Source organism: Taudactylus pleione, unplaced genomic scaffold, assembly GCF_031769625.1.
Source record: "Taudactylus pleione unplaced genomic scaffold, aTauple2 ptg000156l, whole genome shotgun sequence".
NCBI classification, from domain to species: Eukaryota; Metazoa; Chordata; class Amphibia; order Anura; family Myobatrachidae; genus Taudactylus; species Taudactylus pleione.
In genome coordinates, this window is record NW_028284558.1 from 3,437,284 (window position 1) to 3,457,945 (window position 20,662).

A 20,662-nucleotide genomic window follows, 5' to 3' on the forward strand; every position below is an offset into this window, starting at 1 on the left:
GAGGCTATTATACCTGCATTGATTATTCTATAATTGTGAATCATATTAAAGGGGTTCCTGCCTCGGGCCTAGATTCTCAATGAATATATATATATTGTGATACTTGGGGTTAATTAGCTCGGTAGACTGGGGTCAGTGCTGTAGTGAGTAGGTGCAGAATTAGAGTCCACACGTAGCATTCCAGTTAAATAAACATAAATGGTGCTTTACTTCCAGCATATTAAATCAGGAAACATAAAAATAATAAACAAACCTAGCCCTTGTTTAGGGCACTAGTTCACTTCTTGAACCCTCACTAGCAAAGTGCAGCTAGTCTGCAAACAAAAGTCCAAAGTCAGCTTAGCCCTGCTCCCTGCAGGTTAACACAGGTTCCGGTCTGGTCTTCAGTTGGTTGCCACAACCTCACAGTCTGGCCTGCTTCCTTGAAGGTACCATAGCTCAATCCCAGAGTTCGATAGCCTCCCTTGTCTCCCACAGGTCCAGGCTCAGGCCTCCTGGCCCTCACTGGCTTGCTAGCACAGTGAGCTCTGTCTGACTGGTCTGCCTCAGTCCTCCCTGGACTGAGTTCACTAGGCAGCCCTTACACCTCTTCCCAGAATCCTTTTCTTCTCTGTGTGGGCGGATCTCTCCTGCCCCACACAGAATCTGCTGCTCACCAGCGCCATATCTGGTGATACTGCCACAATATATATGTATATATATATATATATATATATATACACATTACATATATATATATATATATATATATATGCAAATTTGTTTGGTATCCATATGTTAAAGAACAACGAATGAAGACAAATTATACCCCCCAAATAAGCACTATATATAATATTAAAATCTATCAACTATCAATTGAATATAAGATTATGATAATTACCTTACGCATAATATGATTTCGAGGGGGCTAAGACCCAAACTTTTTCCATTATTTCAACTAGCCAGTGATGATCTGAGGAAAAAATTTGAGAATATTCTAACTCAATGTTCGAAGGAATTAATAAAAGTGTTGAATAAACACGATGAAATTATGCTTACTCAGATCACACAAGAGATAGATACAGTAGGGGAGAAACGGGATCAGTATGGTTTATCGCTGGCAGCAGCAGAAAGTCGGCAGTGAAGATCCCTACAGGTACGTATTTTTTCTATTGACTAACCTAACCTCCCCCCTAATCGTAACCTCCCCCCTAAGTGCCTAACCCTCCTCTAAGTGCCTAAACCTAAGCCCCCCTTCCCCGCGACCTAACCTCCCACTGGGGGTGCCTAACCCCCCCTTCCCCTAGCCTAACCCTAACCTCCCGGGGGGGTGCCTAACCCTAAGTCCCCCCCTCCCGGGAGCCCCTATCCTAACCCTCCCCCCCCCCCGGCTGTCCGTGCCCGGCTTACCTTCGATCTGTAAGCCGGGTGTCGGGCTCCCGGCTTAGGTCTACTGACAGGCGTCTGGATTTCGACGCCGGTCCTTAGACACTTGCCGTGATTAGACAGTTGGGATGCTGACAGTCGGCATTTAGACCGTCTGCATCCCGGGAGAAACGTAAGAATTTTGAATCCCTAGAAAGGTTCCAACAAACATATGATAAATAAAAGAAAGAGGTATATGAATATGAGAATGAAATCATATAAATAAAATGGAGGAAATTCTACAGAGACGAAAATGATTATTTACAAAACAGAGTATTCAAGTGTTATGCTATCTTCAAATCCAAAAGAACCTTGAATATCCCTGAATTATACAACCTCTGATGTGGACTCCACGGGAGGGAAAGGTATGAGTAGAGATACGTTCTATAAGAATCATAAACAGGATTTTTTTCAAAACCTAGATGAAAGAAAGTGTGGGTATTTATTTCATTGTAAATATGCTGGATACATGTTCTTTCATCTACAGTTTTATTATGATATAAAAGTTAAACTGTGGCAGGTCATGCTGGGAAGTGTAGTTCCACAGCAGCTGAAGTGCCTTAGGTTGCCTACCCTTGGTCTATCTAATTAATAGATGCATGTGGTATACTTACTGGATGATGATAGCTGCTGGGGCACATATATTTGCATACCTTACATATTAATGTGTCCACAAACATCTATCTTCAAATTGCACCGTTTGTCATGCCATGAGAAATATGACAGCTGCGCTATATGACTTTATCACTCAATATTTTACCAAATTTGTGCCTTATTCGCACTGCTAATGTGATCAAAGCAAAAGGTACATACACCATGTGCAACACTAATTAATTTGCCTGCTACAGCAATGAGTGACAGGCATTAATCTGTGAGAAAAAGCACCGACATCCCAATCGCCAGGATCATAACTACATCCAGTGGCATAAGTTCATCCCACACGTCCGGAGGCAAGTTATAATTTTGTGCCCCCCCGTCACAGCCACTGACACTGTAATGTAGCAATTCTCATGCAGACAGGCTATAGATAGACAAAGGCAGCAGCTGATGGTCTGACATGGAGCACTCCACTAGTGTATGGTGGCTTTTCAGGTGCCGAGAAGAGGTGCCATGTATTGGGCGGCCATGACGGTACACTCCGGGTACATAGTTACAGCCCTAAGTGGGGTGAATATGTTGTTGACAATGGAGGAGGTGCCCCTTCAGAGCTGGAGCCCGGCAGCAGGCGCCTCCATTGTCTCCCATAGTTCTGCCCCTGACTACATCCCATTCTCTTCTGTACATTACGTGATAGCACCTTAGAGACTAGGGACTGATATGACCGAGCAAGAGACTGCCACGCAACATTATGCAAATTTACAGTGCCACGATTGCAAAAAGTTAAATCTTTCGCCAATAATCCACAATTTTCAACAATTTTTTTTCACCATATCCTATTTGTTCGGACGAACAAATAGGATATTTTGTCAAAAACACATAGGATCCGTGATAAGTTCATGGACCTACAGTATGTGTTTTCACCATTGCAGTTTTCTATGATAATTTTTTGGGACACATCAGGTCCCAATAAAAATTCCCCCATAAGTGCCGGCATTGGGCTGGACTTCGGGGCTAATTGGATTGCCCTGAGTGATCCATTAGCGCCCAAACAATGTTTGGGGCTAATTGCATACCGCCGTTAGCTGTGCAAAATAAACGCTAAAGTGCAAAAGTCTGAATATTGTTATGCATCAGTAGCGTAACAGCCGTGGTAATTCCAGCTCCAATACCGTATATTAAAGTTGCTGCAGGGCCCTGACCGACTAGGGCCCATGAAAATGTTGCTATGGGGGCCCCCTAGGTCTAGTTATACCCCTGTTATGCATGATGCTGTGTCTAAATCATAGGTTCACAAACTCCACCCTCAGGACCCCATACAATTCATGTTTTCCAGGTCTCACAGCAGTGGTGTCCCTACCTTTAGAAGCACCTGGTGCGTGCAGCAGAGCAGTGTGTGCGGTGTAGCTACGCACTGGGAAAAAGGGGATGTGACCTCATGATAGGGGGCATGGCCTCACATATGGGGGAGGGGTCACACACCCGAACCCCGGTTTAAGTCTTTCCGGAGGTGCGGGCCGCCCCCGTGGACCTCTGTACTTGTAGTGCAGGCTCCCTTACTGTGACAGGAGCCGAGTGCTGCACATAATTCTACAGTCCAGCACCCGACTCCAGTCACTGAGGGGGAGTCTGCACTTTGGTGTCACCCCTTGGCGGGTGACACCCGGGTGCGGCCCGCACCCCCTTGTGATGCCACTGCCTCACAGAATCACAAGTGAAATAATTTGCTCCACCTGTGGATCTTTTAAAATGTGTCAGTCAGTAATGAACACACCTGTGCACCTGCTGGGTGACCTGGTAAACATGACCTGTGTAGGGTCCTGAGGACTGAGTTTGAGGACCACTTGACTAAACCATGCCACGTATCTCGCGCCATATTGTGCAAAAACACTAGGTGAATGAGGACATATCTGTAATAAGAACTGGATGGCTGTGGTATGTATAACTAATAGAACCAAATAGAGTAGCAAGCACAATGGATGACACCCAGTGTTCCCCCAAATGCTTTCCTTTATCCCCATAAATCTCCTCCACGTCTATTCCTACATTGCAATGCCCCATGTGACTCTGTTAGCAGTCTGTGGCAGGGCAGCATTAAGCAGCTGTGGGCAGAGTTAGGTCATCATCACTGTGCAGGACCCAGCAAGGCTGGCACCTCACTCACTCTCAGCCTGCACACAGAGCAGGAGCCATGTGACTGCTGGATGACTTGGTGTGTGTAATTCCCTCCTGCTCCACAGCTACCTGACACGAATACTCAGCTGTAACACTGAAGGCACTGCGGAGACAGCTCATTGCAGAACCGAGGACATCCACATTCGCATACAACCATGGAAATTAAAGACCAAGGTGCACAGATGGAGCCACTGCTACCAACGGTAAGGTACCCTTCCCCTCCCCATTCCCTTCTGCACCTCAATAGGGATGTTGCCTGTGATAAATATGTATATGAGCCCCTACTTTTCCTTCATACATACACTGGGCTGAGCAAAGACTACAATGGGGGCTGCCTGCTGCTCATGAATGGATGTAGCAGAGAACGATCCTCTTTGATCTGTTACACTGTATCATTTAGCAGTGTGCGCTTGCAATTAATTGTATCAAGTGCACCTGTGGGGACCTCCGTTCTATCATCACAGAAATAAAGATTGTCTCAGTGAAACGTTAAACATTATATTTTATGCAAGAATACTGCCATGCAGGGAAGGTTTTATCACTGGCAGCCTGGCACAGCACAACAGTAAATTACACATACCATGGTGTATGGTGAGGTTCTGTTCTATAGTATGCTGTATATCTTCAGGCATTAATTATGGTGCAAGTCACTGATTAGCCTATTAGATGGATGGTTTCTATGTTTGACAGTTATGGTAGCTATTATGTTTTATTAGGAGTTTTTTTTTTGCACTCAATGATTTAACCAATGTATAAGTGAAATCTTGATGCAGAATTTTTGTTGTGTTATCATTACAATCTATTGTATCAGATGCATACCCTGCACACATTACAGACTGCATTGCCATTGCTGTCAGCAAACAGGCCATTTCCATCTTGTTGCAGATATGCCTTATGTACTGTATACTTAGCCTTTTCCACAGGTAAGGTAATGGCTAGCTTGCCCTGGCTTTGGAATAATTGCATCTGTATGAAAGGTTCCTTGTGTGGGTGTAAATGTAGTAAATTATCATGTACTTTCCACAGGAACAATATCCCCATGCTTTCTAAATCAGTCAATTAATCAGTGCTGGCACAGCTGATTATTCCAATGTAACAGCCTCAGAAAAGACCTTGTTTTCTAAGTCAGAAACATCTATAATTATTGTCAAGTATTCATAAGTATAGCTTATTGGAAAAAGAACATTTCTGCTAAGGGCTGACTCTCCAGTCATTCTTTGTGCAAAACAGGCAATTTCTACACTTTCTTAAATGTCGTTTCAGGCGATAAAATGTTGTTTTGCATTAATCCATGTTTAATTCTATGTGGACATAACAATAGGGTCTATTCTTTGCGGCTAATCTGTTTTTTTGGGTAAACAAGATGTATTTCTGGAACTAGATTTGAATGATTATGTTAGAAGTGTTCTGCTATATACCGTATTTTTGTACTATACACATGTTTGGTAATACAATCTCTTTCAGAGATTTAGGAATATGTAAAAGAGGCTGGGTTGTGTATTCCGTCTTGCAAATTGTACTATATAGGTGTCCTAAAACTATCAACATCACATAATGCCAAACAGGTCTATGATATCGAAAGGCCCCCATACACGGTGCGATAGGCACCTTACGATGCGATGGCCGATCCGATATGCCAACACCTCCCTCCCCCCCGCATAGCACTGCATGGGATCGTACATCGCATCCCCAGATTAACTGAACATGTACGACCCCACGGGAGCACGCACTGGTTGATATCATGCCCACACATGGTATGATATACCTGCTATATCGCACCATGTATGGGAGCCTTAAGAGAAGTTACCTGCAATACATAATAAACAGTAATGGTAACTAATGAGGGTCATAAGAGTATGCAATCTAGAGGTGTCATTCGATAATTATTGTAGCATTATTTTTCCCTTTTTTTAAACTAATATGAGCATTTTTTTAAGTAGCCTTGGGATTGAATATGACTTGGGGTAACATTATCTGAGACCTAAGATTCTCTGAACATAGTAATACCCCACCCTTTTTATACCAGAGCTAAAACCCGGGTTTTTGAAGGGTTAACCCAGGCAAAGGGTTGGATCGCCGTGTCGAGTGACCCGGCAATCCAACCCAGGTTACCAGCAGGGTTTAACATGGGCGTAGCCCGTGAAACCTTGCTGTGAGAACAGCGCACTCCGGGTCACGATGACCTGGAGTGCGCTGCTAGCCGGCCGAATGGTCCAGCTTCAGTGGAGCTTGGAGATGACGTCATCTTCAAGCATCCACTTTCACTCTGGAAAAGCCAGGTCTATGCAGACCCGACTCTGGTGTGAGCGGTGCCGACTCGGGAATATCCCGAGTCGGCACCGGCAAAATTCCGGGTCTGATCCGGATAGGAACTTTGGGCCTGATTCAGACCCACTCGCAAGCGGCTGTCCACTCGCAAGTGGGTCGATGTTGTGCACTGCGCATGCGCACGACGGCGGGAGCTTCATCGTGCGCATACGCCAGATGCGACGAGCGAAGGACTTTCCTTCGCTCGTTGTGTCTGATCAAAGGGGGCGTGCTGTCGATGTTGATTGACAGTACGCCCCCTTTGGTGGGCATGCCGGGGGCGTGCCTCCCTGACGGGGGCGTTCCCAAGGGAACGCCTACCATCAGAAGCCGGCCCACTGACATCACTAGTGATGTCAGTGGGAGTGATTTTGGCTCTGATAGAGCCAAAATCACTCCGGGCCTTGCGGTTGAAAACCTCAACCGCAGGCTCCGGCACGCAGTGGCGATGGTCGTGATGGTCAAGACCATCGCGGCCATCAAACTGCACGCTCGTATAGGCTGTGGGTGGTGACCCACAGCTATACGAGCGTCCAGGAGGACGCTCCATAATTATGGAGGCCGGCCCTCATTCAGAGCGTGCGCTCTGCTCAGAGCGTACGGCTCTGAATGAGGGCCTTTGTTCCGACTGTGGGTCAGACCCGGAATTTAGGTGGAAAAGGGGTATTAATTGACTTCAGATGGTTACACTCTATACCAGAGGTTCAGAATGCAGTCCTCAAGGCACCCCAACAGTTAAGGTTTTAGAGATATCCATGGTTGAACATATGTGGGTAAATCAAATTGATTGAGGTACTAATTAAGTCACCTGTGGTCAAGCCTGGATATCCTTAAAACCTGGACTGTTAGGGTGCTTTTAGGACTGAGTTTGGGAAGCTATGCTTTATAGAATATTGTATATTGGGGGAGATGTATGAAGCCCAGAAGCGGTATCAGCGCACGTTATGTGCGCTGATACCGCTTCTCCCCGTTGTATGATCGGGGGTCTGGGCGGTAAATGACAGGGTCGCTATGCCTGTCATTATCGGCGCTGCTATCTACAAGATAGCAGCGCCGATAGCCTGGGCCATGTACGAATGGTCATATCCCCTGACGGTTCAGCCCACTGTAGCTGTCATTATTGACAGCTACAGCCTGGTGCTAGCCTAGCAGTTTTAGAGGGGGAAAATCAAATCCAATACCTAGCTGTACACATATCTGCCAATTATCGTAGTGCAGGTGTAATAGAAAACGTGATGTTCTGGACGCGAGGTGCCGGAGCAGCACATCTCATCAGTGCAGATTAATTAATTCCCCCCCTCCCAAATATCAGTTATTAAAAAATATAAGATGTAACACATGAAAGAGCTACCAATAGCATTTGCTAATGTAAAAGTATAAGATTTAGGGGCCTATGAATCAACTCTTGATGAGATAGAAAAATGTGAGATATAAATCACCAACCAATCAGCTTCTAACTTACATTTTATAGTGTTTGAAAAATGACAGTTAGGAGCTGATTGGTTAATACTTTTTCTCTCACAATTTTACCTCTCATCAAGCTTTGACACATAGGCCCCTTAGCCCATAAAACTCTTCGATGCGCATGTTTGATATAAAAGTTTGTTGGTTGTGTTTTAGTGTATGCAAGCCATGGCTCTTCACTGTGGTAGAGATTCAAAATGTATGTTTCACTCAGTAGTTTAACTTTCAAAGGCTATGATTCCACAGGGCTATGTTGTTGTTGTTCTTTTTTGATTTTCTCACCTCAAATCCTATTGCTAGGACAAGTTGAATTAATTTCAGACCATCGTGGATGTTTTCAGTAGAACATTGTGCATTCATGGGTATCGGTAAAATGAAACAAAAAATGAATAATAGTGGCTGGTGTTCGCTAATGGTCCCACATTTATGTTAAAGGACATATCCTGGTTAACATGCAGTTGACCACTCCGGACTGCGTGCCCTCCTGTGGTGCAAATGCATGAACGCAGTTCACACTTGTGCACTAACACTGCAGTGTAAAGTTCCGCTACTAGTAATTAGTGGAGGAATTGGCAGTGGAAGGGATTGCTGGGACAGCTGCATTTTCACACAGTTGTCCATGCACTAGAATTCACGGTGAATCAGATACCGAAGTATCGGGGTACACTATGGCCATATTGATGAATATGCCCTACACTCAGAGATCAGGCTATCTGGTACAGCTGCCAAGCAGCCAGATCAGAGAGCACTGAAACTGGTATTCCCTCTTTCCTCTTGTTCCTTCCCCTGCACTATAGTTACCACCAGTGCTCCTTGTCTTTTGTCTCCTTCTCTCTGCCACTGTTTGTTCACCCATACAATGGGTACAGGATCATTGAGAGCTGTCGTGCCTTCGCCTGCAGCTCGCCACTGCCACTAGCTTTTGTAGAGCGAGTTACTCTACCTTTTCTCCTGTTTTTGTAACTACTTCTCTGTGGTTTTATTGCAATATTTGTAGTTATGATATATACTGTTTACTGTTGTGCAATGTATTTTTACTGTGTGCTATTTTGGTTTTCATGTTAGTCCTGTTGTCGTTGCGTACACCATATGGCGCCTAACAAATAATAAAAAAACAATATTAATAATAATAATGATGATGATAATATGCATCTGTCATGTTTCTGGGATGCTTCTCAATCACGTCATAGTTCAGAGCACATCCTCCTGCTCCTACTAATGTTCCTAAGCTGAATTGTAGCAATCCTAACCAGGGGAGTATGATGGCTGTGGTGAGAGTGATACGTTTTACTCAAAAGTACCTGAGTATTGGTGGCTGGAAAATAATCCATACTTCCCCCGGCACCCTATCTTCATCACCTTACTATTACCACTAAGGCAGAGAGGTAAGGACTTCCACCCCAGACCAAAAAAGATACACCAGTACAAATGTTTACTTTATTTAACTGGAAGTCATCCAGGATACAGGCAATTCAGGGCTGTCCTTGTCATAAAATGTTACCAGTACAATATATATTTTTAAACTGAGAACACTTAGAATAAAGCACAAATATATAACCTGTATTTAGTGATTCATTTATTGATCATGTTTTATATGAATCTACTCATTCCTATTTCCCTTTAAACTCTATTACTATTGTTCCCTTTGGTCACCGAAAAAAAAAATAATTAAATAGGTAAATATTAGACTGTCCAGAAATTTTAACATAACCTTTACCTTTTCCTAAGGACTCTCTATTTAACTACACTCCTTCCCATACGCTACCTTACACACACTCTCTATACAATAGTAGCAGAAAAACCTCCTTACTGGTACCAGTAGTATCTATATGATACAGTCATTATCATTGGCCAAAACCTTACTGGTGCACTTTAATTTTTTCCGTTGCAGCCTGGGTTTAATTTCTTTCCAATTGATATATATTTGTAGATATTAGATAATGTCTTTGTGGCTGCAGTCTCACAGCCATGTAGTACTATAATCAGGATACTATAATCTCCCCAAACAAGTTTGCACAGAGGAACGTTCTCTATGGGAGGGATATTTGATTTCCTTTTTGGCTGTCTCATTGAGCAGTACCTCCAGAATAGATAGACAAGCTGTAGTACTCCAGGGAGTCTGTTCAGTTTGTTTTTCCTTATTATACCTCAATTACTGAAAATGACTGTAGGTGAAGTAATTGGAGGTAATGTGTTTGGTCTCTCTCTCTCACTAATTCTGCTTTGGCAACACCATCTTATAGTTTATGTATGGAGCAACTAGGTAATGTAATGTACAGATTTTGATAACATCAGTTTAATAACAGAGTATAGTTAAATTATGGCCAACCCTTTCTCCCAGTGCAGGTATTATCTTGTTTGCTATCTGCCTGTAGCTGGCTGAGATATGTAGTACTATATATGTCCCCTTAAAAATGGGATAAGCCTTTTCTTTTCTTTCTTTCAAGAACTCACTGGAATGGGGAATGCTATATATATTTACATATATATTTTTTTATATATATATATAGATATTTTTCTTGATGTTCGGCGGTCGTATCAGCACCTAAGATCACAGGAGGAGCTCTGGAGGGGCCCACCTCTAGTCCAAGTACAGCACTCTGATCTTCTGATTGATGCTTGATGAACAATACCACCACTGCCATGCCTCAGCAATCCGCTACCTCAGGGGAACAGGGGGATAGAGGTAATGCTTAGACCGAGGAAGAGACCGTTATCTCTATAAACAATTACAATAATGGGAGAGATTTAATTAATGGTCAAATGGTTGAAGTGCTGAGTTCCTTGGCTACCAATATTCATGGTGTGACAAGTTATGCGATATAGTAACATTGTGTATTTTTTAATTTTGAGTGCCTGCGACTCGGACCTTTCCAAATTGCTTAAAATAAAATACCTCTTCCAACACTGCTTCCTGTAGTTCCCATCTTATTTAAAAACAAACATTAATTACTTTTTATCTTTCTTGTTTTCAGAAAATGTATCCTAGTAAAACAAACAAACATGACATCTGGTGGTGCAATAGGGCATTGACATTTATAAATGGCAACAACAACATGGAGGGGTCACCATCATCAATAAAACCCACATCTTCTACATGTGGCAGTCAATGATAGTTCTCTGGGGCAATAAGAAGACCAGGTGCTGTTTTGTGCAAATCCAGGCCTCATAATCACTGCGAACAACATTCCAAATTGAACACAGAGACTTAGGGATATATTTACTAAAGTGCGGGTTTTTAGAATTGTTGATGTTGCCCATAGCAACCAATCAGATTCTAGCTATTATCTTCTAGAAGGTGCAAGATAAATGTTAAGTAGAATCTGATTGGTTGCTATGGGCAACATCACTTCTAAAAACCCGTACTTTAGTAAATATATCCCATAGTTGTTGTTACCAATAGGGCCACCGAGAGCTGAATGAGACCTGGTTACTGGGGGTGTGTCCAAATCAGGGAGGTCTGACCATGTCCCCCAAATTTAATAGATACTGCGCATTGCAAAGGGGTACATTTGTCCCCCTCAGCAGCTGACCTGGTACCCTCCAACAGGCCTGGGTAATCAGTACCCACACCCAATAGTCTACTTAGGATGTATTATTAATTTAAATAGGAGAGATCTATTGGAATAATCTGATTCTTAAGGTCTCTCTTAGTTACAAAATGATAAAACCAAATAAAAAAAATAACAAAAACCATAAAGAAAAATGTCTATTTCTGTTTCTATAACACCCTATAATGCTTAGTAAAAGGAAACTTATTTGGTATTGCGATATATGGTATAACTAGGTGAATACACACCAATTTTCTAGAAATACTATAATATTGTAAAAGTAAAAATGAGAATTAATTTATTTTAGTCAGTTTTTCTGTTGTTCTCTAACTTTTTGACTTAAAATGACAATAAATCATTATACAACCAGGCTGACCAAAAACTGTTTGATTATTGGACCAAAAACAATAAGAAATTCTTTCTTGACCTTGCCCCACTCCAAGTATTCCCCAATTTTTTGATCTCCAAGAAAGATTTGGTTTCCCTTCTAAATGTTTTTACAAATACCGACACTTTCACTAATCCCTTTTTGATACATATTGCAGACAACAGTATTCCCTGCTGGAAACATTTTGTTTACTTAGATCTGACTCCAAAGGTTTCTGAATGTTGCGTTAGTCTATTGATTGCTCTCAACCAGCCCCAGAAGGAACCCTTCAGTTGTCTTGGGAGAGAGGCATAGTGCAGACCGCCGGAGGGTTGTGGTGTATTTAGTTGACATTCACAATGTCAGTATGCCTGATGACATTGAACTTGTTAACATGTTCATAATGCCATCATTGACCAAGTCAACATTCAGCATAAAAACACTTGTGTCATGTCAACAAATGTTGTGAAAAACGTGCACTGTGTGTGTTAACTGTAGCAATAACATGTTAGCTTGTGTCAACAAGCAATAAAAATAACATTAAAAGCGAATAAAATCTATAAAATGAGTTGCTAATTAATGATAATGTTATAGCGCTTTTTCCAATATTTTCTGCACCTCATGAAGCTGGGCGAGTGCTGGAAAGGTAATTTATGGTTGGAAAGCCACCTTACCCTAAACTTGCCCTGTCAATTCCCTCCAGTTCTTCTGTAGCGTTCATGCAAAGAATACCATTTCTAGCCAAACTGGAGTTTTTAAGGAGAAACTTGTGCCTCCTCCCACTACTGGTACAAATATAAGTCATTACAAAACCAAATAATCATTAAAAAAAACAAACGGGTCTATTGAATGATTAGCAGTGATAGTTAACATTTTCTATCATCAATACTATCCTTAGTGCAGGAGATGCTGCTGGATCTCTGCATATGCTCACCTGAATAGCCTGCAATTCTGTCAGCACACCTATGACATGCCATGGCAACCCAACCTATGTCAAAAGTGGAGATAAGACTAAGATCCGCTTGACACTACCTAGTTTACCCAGAGCTGTCAACCCCTCCACATGTCACCTCTATGGTGCTGGCCCTGGCTGCTATATCAGTGACGGTGAAGCAGGTATATCACTAATATCACTAGGCTTTGACCAAGTGATATACCTGCTTCACACCCCCAGAGACAGATTTTCCTCATGTCTATGCTATGATTCACTTAATCATAGAATTTTTGTGACCACCATACAATATTGAGAACCTAAGTGTGACTGCCGTACATTACTGAGAGAACTTTTCTGACTGCCATACACTACTGAAAGTATATCATACAACAATTACAGCATTTTTGTGACCACCATACAATACAAAGAGCATGCTAATGACCGCCATACCATACAATACTAAGAGCCTAATTGTGACAGCTGTACATTACTGACAGCATTTTTCTGACTGCCATACACTACTGAGAGTATATCATACAACAATTAGAGCATTTTTTTGACTGCTATTGCAAGTTACATTGCTTTAGGAAACAAGTCCCATTGTGGCTTTTGAAGAGGAGGGAGCTCCATGCTATCGACTGCACGGACCCTGCACTGCACTGCTTCGTTCAACCACCAGGTTCAGCTGTGTGCCTGAAGCTGAGCTGCCAGGCCCTCCCCTGCAGCTGTGTGTGCACAGCCGTATTGACTGTCCCTAGTGTCTTTGGGGGCACCTGACCCTCCAACCACCCTCCAGCCACACACTCGTGGCCACTTGTTGCAAATTTACTAAAAAAAAAATGTAAAAACTGGACTTTTAAAACACAATGGCAGCAGGTGGTAGATGGGCCCCCAGTATCCCACCGTGCCCTAAGCGACAGTCTGGTCCTTTGTTTTGATAATACGGCCCTGGATGGGAAAAACCACCCTTCTTAGAGAGGGGGGGATGGCTAAAATGATGCAAATTGCATTGTTTTAGCCCCGTTCCCTCTCTACGAACCTGCAATTTCACGTATTTTGTCATGGTGGCATGACCTAATGACAAAAAGATCCCCACCCCCAACGTGGTCATCTGCATCTCTTCTCCAGGCTTCTCATGGGGAGAATTTACAAGTAGGCAAGTGTGCCTCCCAGCCTTCCCCTGCATTTCACTGCTCTCTCCTTCATTATGCCCATCAGCTTTTCACCGCTTTATACACCATCAAATTGAAATGTCACTTTTGTTACAGCCTGCAACACTTGTTTGTCATACATTACAATGCCTGCTCATATGTTATTACAGTTTGATGTCTCTTTCTTTGATTAAATGAAATGTTTTAACTTCGTACTGAGATTACGGGTAATGACTTGAGTGGCCCTTTTGAAGGTTAAAAGGACACGCTTCAGATTGTCTATCAATGCTAAAGACCATTTGTAGAGAGGCCTATGTATATACATTTATTGTGGCTATATTTGCTAATACCTCTGCTATACTGTATGTGCTTGCTGGCAGGCACTCCATTTCTGTATGTATTACTGTACGCATTTAGAATAAATGTAGATATAAAGCTAAACTGCATAAGCAATGCATTTGAGCAAAAGAAAATCATATAGCCTGTCTTCTGCTTTGCTCTCAGTGCTGCTTCTGCTATATTTGGAAAGCCTCAAGGTTGGATTGACATTGGTTTGATAAGCTAGGAGCAAGTTGACTTATTTTACTAATAATGCTCAAGACAAATGCTTTTCCCGTTTTAATCATGAGTTATACATATTATTGACATTATTCACTTTACATTGTCCTGCTGAAAAAAAAGATGAAAATCTTAACCCGCTTCCAAATTACTTAGACTAAGAATTTGTCAGTCAAGTTTTAGAACAGTGCAAGCCTAAGGTCATTTTTAAACGTAGGTTTGGTTCCCGAGTGGACCTGCAGAATCTGCCTACCGGCAATGGCCGTAACCAGTTCTGAAATCCTTGACACTGTAGGTGGTATAACTGCCATGATTTCTGAAACTGCCACCTTCATCCCTGATAGGATAGTCTGTACAACATTGGCACCATCATTAGACCTTGGATAGGAATGTAATCTTAGAAGATATGGACAATCAGTTTCTTCCAGTATCCCCAATAAAATCAAATTCATCACGTACTGGTTTTGGTTAGGCTTCTTTTTTGTTTTGGCACCACACACTTAGCAATTGGGACTACAGCTGAATGGTTGCATATACTGTATATGGTGGCCAAGGGAATTATACTGGCTTGGGTGTTGCTACGGTACAGCTAACAGCATGGTTGTCTCTGCAATGCAGTAAGCTGTTGTAGCTACCTCACCTCATGCAACTGAATATATATAGTGAAATTTCCCTATACCTTATCCTGCTTATTGGGAACACTGCACCTATCATTTACTGATACAGGAAGACACTTTCTGATTGGTCAGGACATTCTACGCACATTTGAATTAAAAAGTTCAGCAGCAGAGATCGGAGATACCTAATGTGTATCCATGGCAAAGTAGGGCTCCTAGGATCTATGGGGCTGCAATATGCCCATATTCAGCATGGCATTGTCTGTATTAGAAACATATGGGCTTCTCTTTGGAAAAAAAAAAAAACAGTGGGAAAGAATCTGTACCCTGCGGCTTGCGTTTGTGCAGGGCGATAGACGCGCATGCCCATTAGTACTCCTTGATCATAAACTCACAAAAGGTCAACATTCAGAAGCTAGACACTAGAAGGTCGACTGATTCTGAATGCCGACAGTAAAAAGTTCAACATGGTCATTAGGTCGACCATCATTCTCTAGACATGTATTTATGTTAACAGGATTAAATAGTCACATTGAAAAGGTTGACACTAAAATGTCGACACATTTTTTTTGTTATTTTAACCTAATCCTAGCCCTAACCCTATATCTCTCTAACCCTAAAAATCATGAAAAAAACCACATAAGCAATTTAGTGTTGACATGTTAAATATCGACCTTTTGAAAGTGTCGACCAATTAACCCTGTCGACCTAAATACATTTCTACAGAATGATGGTTGCCATTTTTACTGTTGACATTCAGAATGTGTTGACTTTTTTATTGTCGAACAATCAGCTGGTATCATTAATCTCAGGAGACTTCTCGCCGCTAGGACAGGCCTATATTAAAAGAGATATCCCGGCAGTTACGTGATCCTACATTCCTGCAATAAAACTTGCCAGTGTGCCGGTGATTGTGGACAGGACAATCCGTCCGGCCCCACACACTTAAGGATCGGAGCGTTATTTGGATGTTCCGTTCATCACTGCTACAGTGCTACTAGTCACAAAGTGCCGTTCCAGGCCTCAATGCTAGCCAGAGGCAGGGGTCATGGGGCAGCGATTGTTGAACCCCAGGGCCCTGGGTGATGGCTCCATTCCCTATGGCCTTGATTGAGCCTGACACCTTCCTTTGCACTAAGCCCATACTGTTCACTTTCTGCTTAGGGGCTTAAACTTAAAATTCTATGGAGGTAATTAGGTTTAGAACTCGGATGGAGTTCTACCTAATTACAGGAGGAATTCATCATTCCTCCTTCTCCATAACTATCTATTTCGAAAAGCTGTCATTTTTGTGATGATAGCTTTTCAGGAAATAGATACTTATCTCTATCTACTCTACCTTACTGCAGCTGGAATCTGTGCTGCGCATGCGCCGTTACATTTGTAAAAGGAGCGCTTGTGCAGCACTGCCTACAGCTGCGGTAATTCTGTGTGTCCCCCCCTCCACATACCTCCCCCGTCCCCCACTTACCTGCCCACTGCAGCGCCTCCGGCTCCGGTGTCTGCTCTGGCACGTGTTCTCCCAGCAGACCACAGTACAGTTTAGAGAAAAAGAAAAACGTGTCCGAGCAGACACAGGAGCCAGAGGAGGGACCAAAGTCCCGGAGGAAGACGCCGGGGGACCTGCACACGCTGCCACAGGTAAGTCTCACCTGCTATTCGCCACCTCACATTGGCGGATAGTAACTCCATCAAATTCCCAGAATACATAATTTTGGAATTTGATGAATAGCATAATTTCCATATCCCCATACTAATGTACTAATGTATGGGGAGTGTGTAAATTAATGCAGGGAGACTTAACCAGGTGTTAAGTCTCTTCATGAATATTAATATAACGGTATTTAAGGAAAATGTCCTTAAAAACGTTATTTTAGTGTTGATGAATAGGCCACTTAGAGAGAAAGGCATCATTGCTTCTTCTGTGTTAAACATCAGAATCACTTGTATGGGTTTTCTATTTTTAAATGTTGTTAAGAAACTCTGTGACTTTCAAATGCCAAAACTACAGTATTTATTAGCAGTTATTTATATAGCGCACACATATTCAGCAGCACATTTTATAGAATATTTGGCCATACACATCAGTCCCTGCCCCAGTGGAGCTTACAATTTATGTTCCCAACCACATGTACACATGCACACATACCTACTATGGTTCATTTTTGTTGGGAGCCAGCCTACCAGTAAATGTTTGGATTGTGGGAGGAAACAGGAGCACCCTGAGGAAACTCATGCAAGCACGGGGGGAATTTACAGTTAGGGCTATGGTTGGAATCAAACTTATGGTCGTGTGCGGCAGTAATGCTAACCATTACACCATCAGCTTATAGGAAAGACAACACGCAAAATAGCTACATACTGGAGGAGGACAGTTATTTTCGATATGGGGGAGATTTATCAAATCTTGGAGAGAGAAACTGTAGAAGTTGCTCTTAGCAACCATTCAGCTTCTAACTGTTCTTTTTGTAGTGCAGCCTGTAAAATGACAGAAGCTGTTTTTGTGTTTTGCAACCTTTGAATGTGTCTGTTGCTGTTATTTTGTTTTGTGTGGCATCTCCCCCATAACTCGCCATCATTCAACCCTACCTAGTGTTGCCGCAATAACCCCATCCTCTCCATTGTATGTCAGTGGTAGCTGTGTAGATGAGTGTGAATGGCAGGGCTGTAACTAGTGGGTGCGCGAGTGGTGCCGTCGTCCAGGGTGCAGGGACTTGGGGAATGCGCCATCGTTGCCACATGACCCCTGAACCTGGCTAGCAAGGTGCCTGGAACGGCTCTCTGAAGCCAGTAATGCTGCTGCAGCGCTGCCCAGGGTGTTCTTTGGATGCCCCTGGCATGCACACTGCAGCCAATGCAGTCGACTTTAGCGTTCTGAGGATGCTCCATGCTGTGCCCTATTTCAGTATGCTGGTGGCCCTGCCACCTCGGCAAGACTTCATGATATCATGTGCTGAGTGGGTCGGACCAGCATTGGACGCACTGCTGTCCTGTTACGGCACTGGTGAATGGTATGATCAGTGTGTTGGGCGACTGGTGCTCTTGCACTAAAAGAAATGGGCTCCATCTCTATAAGGTAGTTTCTAATAGCACATCTATGTCACCATTTGTAAAACACCTCTCATTTTACTGGAAATCTAAATATATTTATTGGCTTATCCAAATTCAATGATAATGGGGTCTATGTACTAAGGCTTGGTGAGAGATATAGTGGACAGAGATAATGTACTAACCAATCAGCTCCTAACTGTCATTTTTCAAACACAGATTGGAAAGTGACAGTTAGGAGCTGACTGGTTGGTACATTCCTCGTCCACTTTATGCTCCAAGGCTTAAGAGTCTATGTACTAAGCCTTGGATAGAGATAAAGTGAATGGAGATAAAGTCCCAACCAATCAGCTCCTAACTGCCATGTTACAGGCTGTGTTTGAAAAATGACAGGAGCTGATTGCTTGGGATTTTTATCTCCATTCACTTTATCTCCATCCAAGGCTTAGTAAATAGACCCATTAGTAAATAGACCCCTATATTTGTCAGCTGCCATTGGTTTCCAGATACAGTTCCAGGTTGTAAAATAGAATTATTTGAAATTAAGGTGCATATAGTGATTGTGACTACAGAGAAGCATTTAAACTTTCCCAACCCTTTAACACATAATTATTTTTGCCTACACTTGTGAAAGCGCATTCAGGATAAAACGGTTCATCTGTAGGTGGGATTCTGTCTCAGTACTTGCAATATTCCTGCTCTAAATACAAATTGTTTCCATGAAAATTGTAATATCAAAAGTCACTACTTGTCCTGGCATATAGTGCTGGAGATTGTTGAACTCTTCAAGCAAGTTTGAAATGCTTTTATACCAGTCTGTTTTGACAGACTTTTGTTTGAACCAATCGCTAAATTAATAAAACTTGTTCTTTTTGGTTTGACCACTATGGTTCAGCTTTGGGAATAGAGTAATGGGCCACATGCAAAAGCAACCGGTATTTACCCTACATGCTTAAAAAAAATGTATGTATTGCATTCCAACGTAGTTTGTCCAGGTTCACATTTGCTTGTTCTATTCCCAAAGCTGAATCAGGCCCTATGTGTGTGTAAGTATTTTTTAACTGCTAATGTGCTAGTTTAGCTTAAGACAATAAAAAAAAAAAATAACTAGAAAATGTATGGGGTCCACCATATTTAAACCGATTTGAACACAATCTTAAATGCCTAAATTGTATTTTATTTTAATGTATTTTTTTAATTAAAAAAGCGCACGTTACTGTATATGTGTTTGCATTTATACTATTAATTTGAATTCACACTTGTTTGCTTGCTCAAATTTAGCTAGTATTATATAATCTTTTTGAAGTTTCAGAATTTAACTCAAATGTTCGAACATTGGACCCCAAATTCTCTAATAGTCAATACAAAGAATGACTTCCCATGTTAACTTCATTACAAATGTTTATACCTGGAAATTTATATAACAAAGGTCCTGGTTTTAATATTAATGAATTATCTCATAAAGCGTTCCTACTTTTGACTGCTGTTTTATCCTATATGTCATGTTAGAGGGCATACAGCATTTTGTGTCTTATATGAAATAAAATATAATTTTGTTCCGATTATGTCCAGTAGTGAAGTTACATATGAAAGGCTATATAGCAGATTCAAGTTGTGGAAGCAAAAACCAGGTAGTGGATTAAAAAAAAAATGTGAATACGTAACTGGGTGTCATTATCCAGTTGGTCAATGTAAGAGCCCCATTTTTTGTAGAAGCGAACAACGCCCTTTTCCATGTCTGGCAGTGTGGCTTGTCGCTCAACAAATAACATTTGAAGAAGCATATATTTAATACCTCCCACTGTGGGGGGAGGTTAAGAATGTGCTTCTTAGTAGGGCTGGAGGTTGAGCCTGTACAAAGTGCCGGATTTGCAGGTACATATAGAAATTGTTATGCGGAAGATAAAAGTTATCTTTCAAATAGGTAAATGTATGAATTGTGCCACCGGGATCAAAGGTGTCAAACAACAGCAATCCCTGCAACTTTCCAGGATAAGTAAGACGCGTTATCTAACCCTGGTCGGAAACGGGTTGCCCCAAAAAGTAATATATAGAGGGAAATATTGTGATTTATTCGTAGTTTTTTATTACTATAATACCAGGCTTTATATACATCTCAAAATAAAATATTAGAAAGTGCCCCAGCAGGTAACAAACGTTTTGGAGTATGTAATAGTGCACTTGGTGAAAGGGGGTGAAATAGAGATGCTTCCAGGTCCCAGTTGGTAAAAATGGACCGCTGTGTAAACCAGTCAAATATATAATGGAAGAAGGCAGTCTCTGTGAAGGAAACAATGTTGGGAACCCCGAATCTGCCATCTCCCTTTTGCAGTTTAAGTTTAGCAAATGCAATCCGAGTTTTTTTTTTTAGGTTTGTATAGTGTTTAATAGAATTGTACTTTTATGATTGAGCTCAGCGAACAGATCATGTTGGGTAGGTACAGTATAATGACCTATGTTTGTATAGTGTGTCATAGAATTATATTACG

General features: G+C 42.0%; 1 protein-coding gene across 4 annotated transcripts in view; it reads left to right on the forward strand.

Moving 5' to 3' along the window:
- Window positions 1–4,192: 4,192 nt before the first annotated feature.
- SLC4A10 (solute carrier family 4 member 10) overlaps window positions 4,193–20,662 on the forward strand; it is a 297,890-nt gene continuing 281,420 nt past the window's right edge. For all 4 annotated transcript variants that reach the window (XM_088474821.1, XM_088474819.1, XM_088474822.1 and 1 more), the window contains exon 1: window positions 4,193–4,379. In XM_088474821.1, coding sequence (XP_088330947.1) covers window positions 4,332–4,379 — 48 coding nt within the window. In that variant the 5' untranslated portion in view covers window positions 4,193–4,331. The remainder of the gene's footprint in view (window positions 4,380–20,662) is intronic.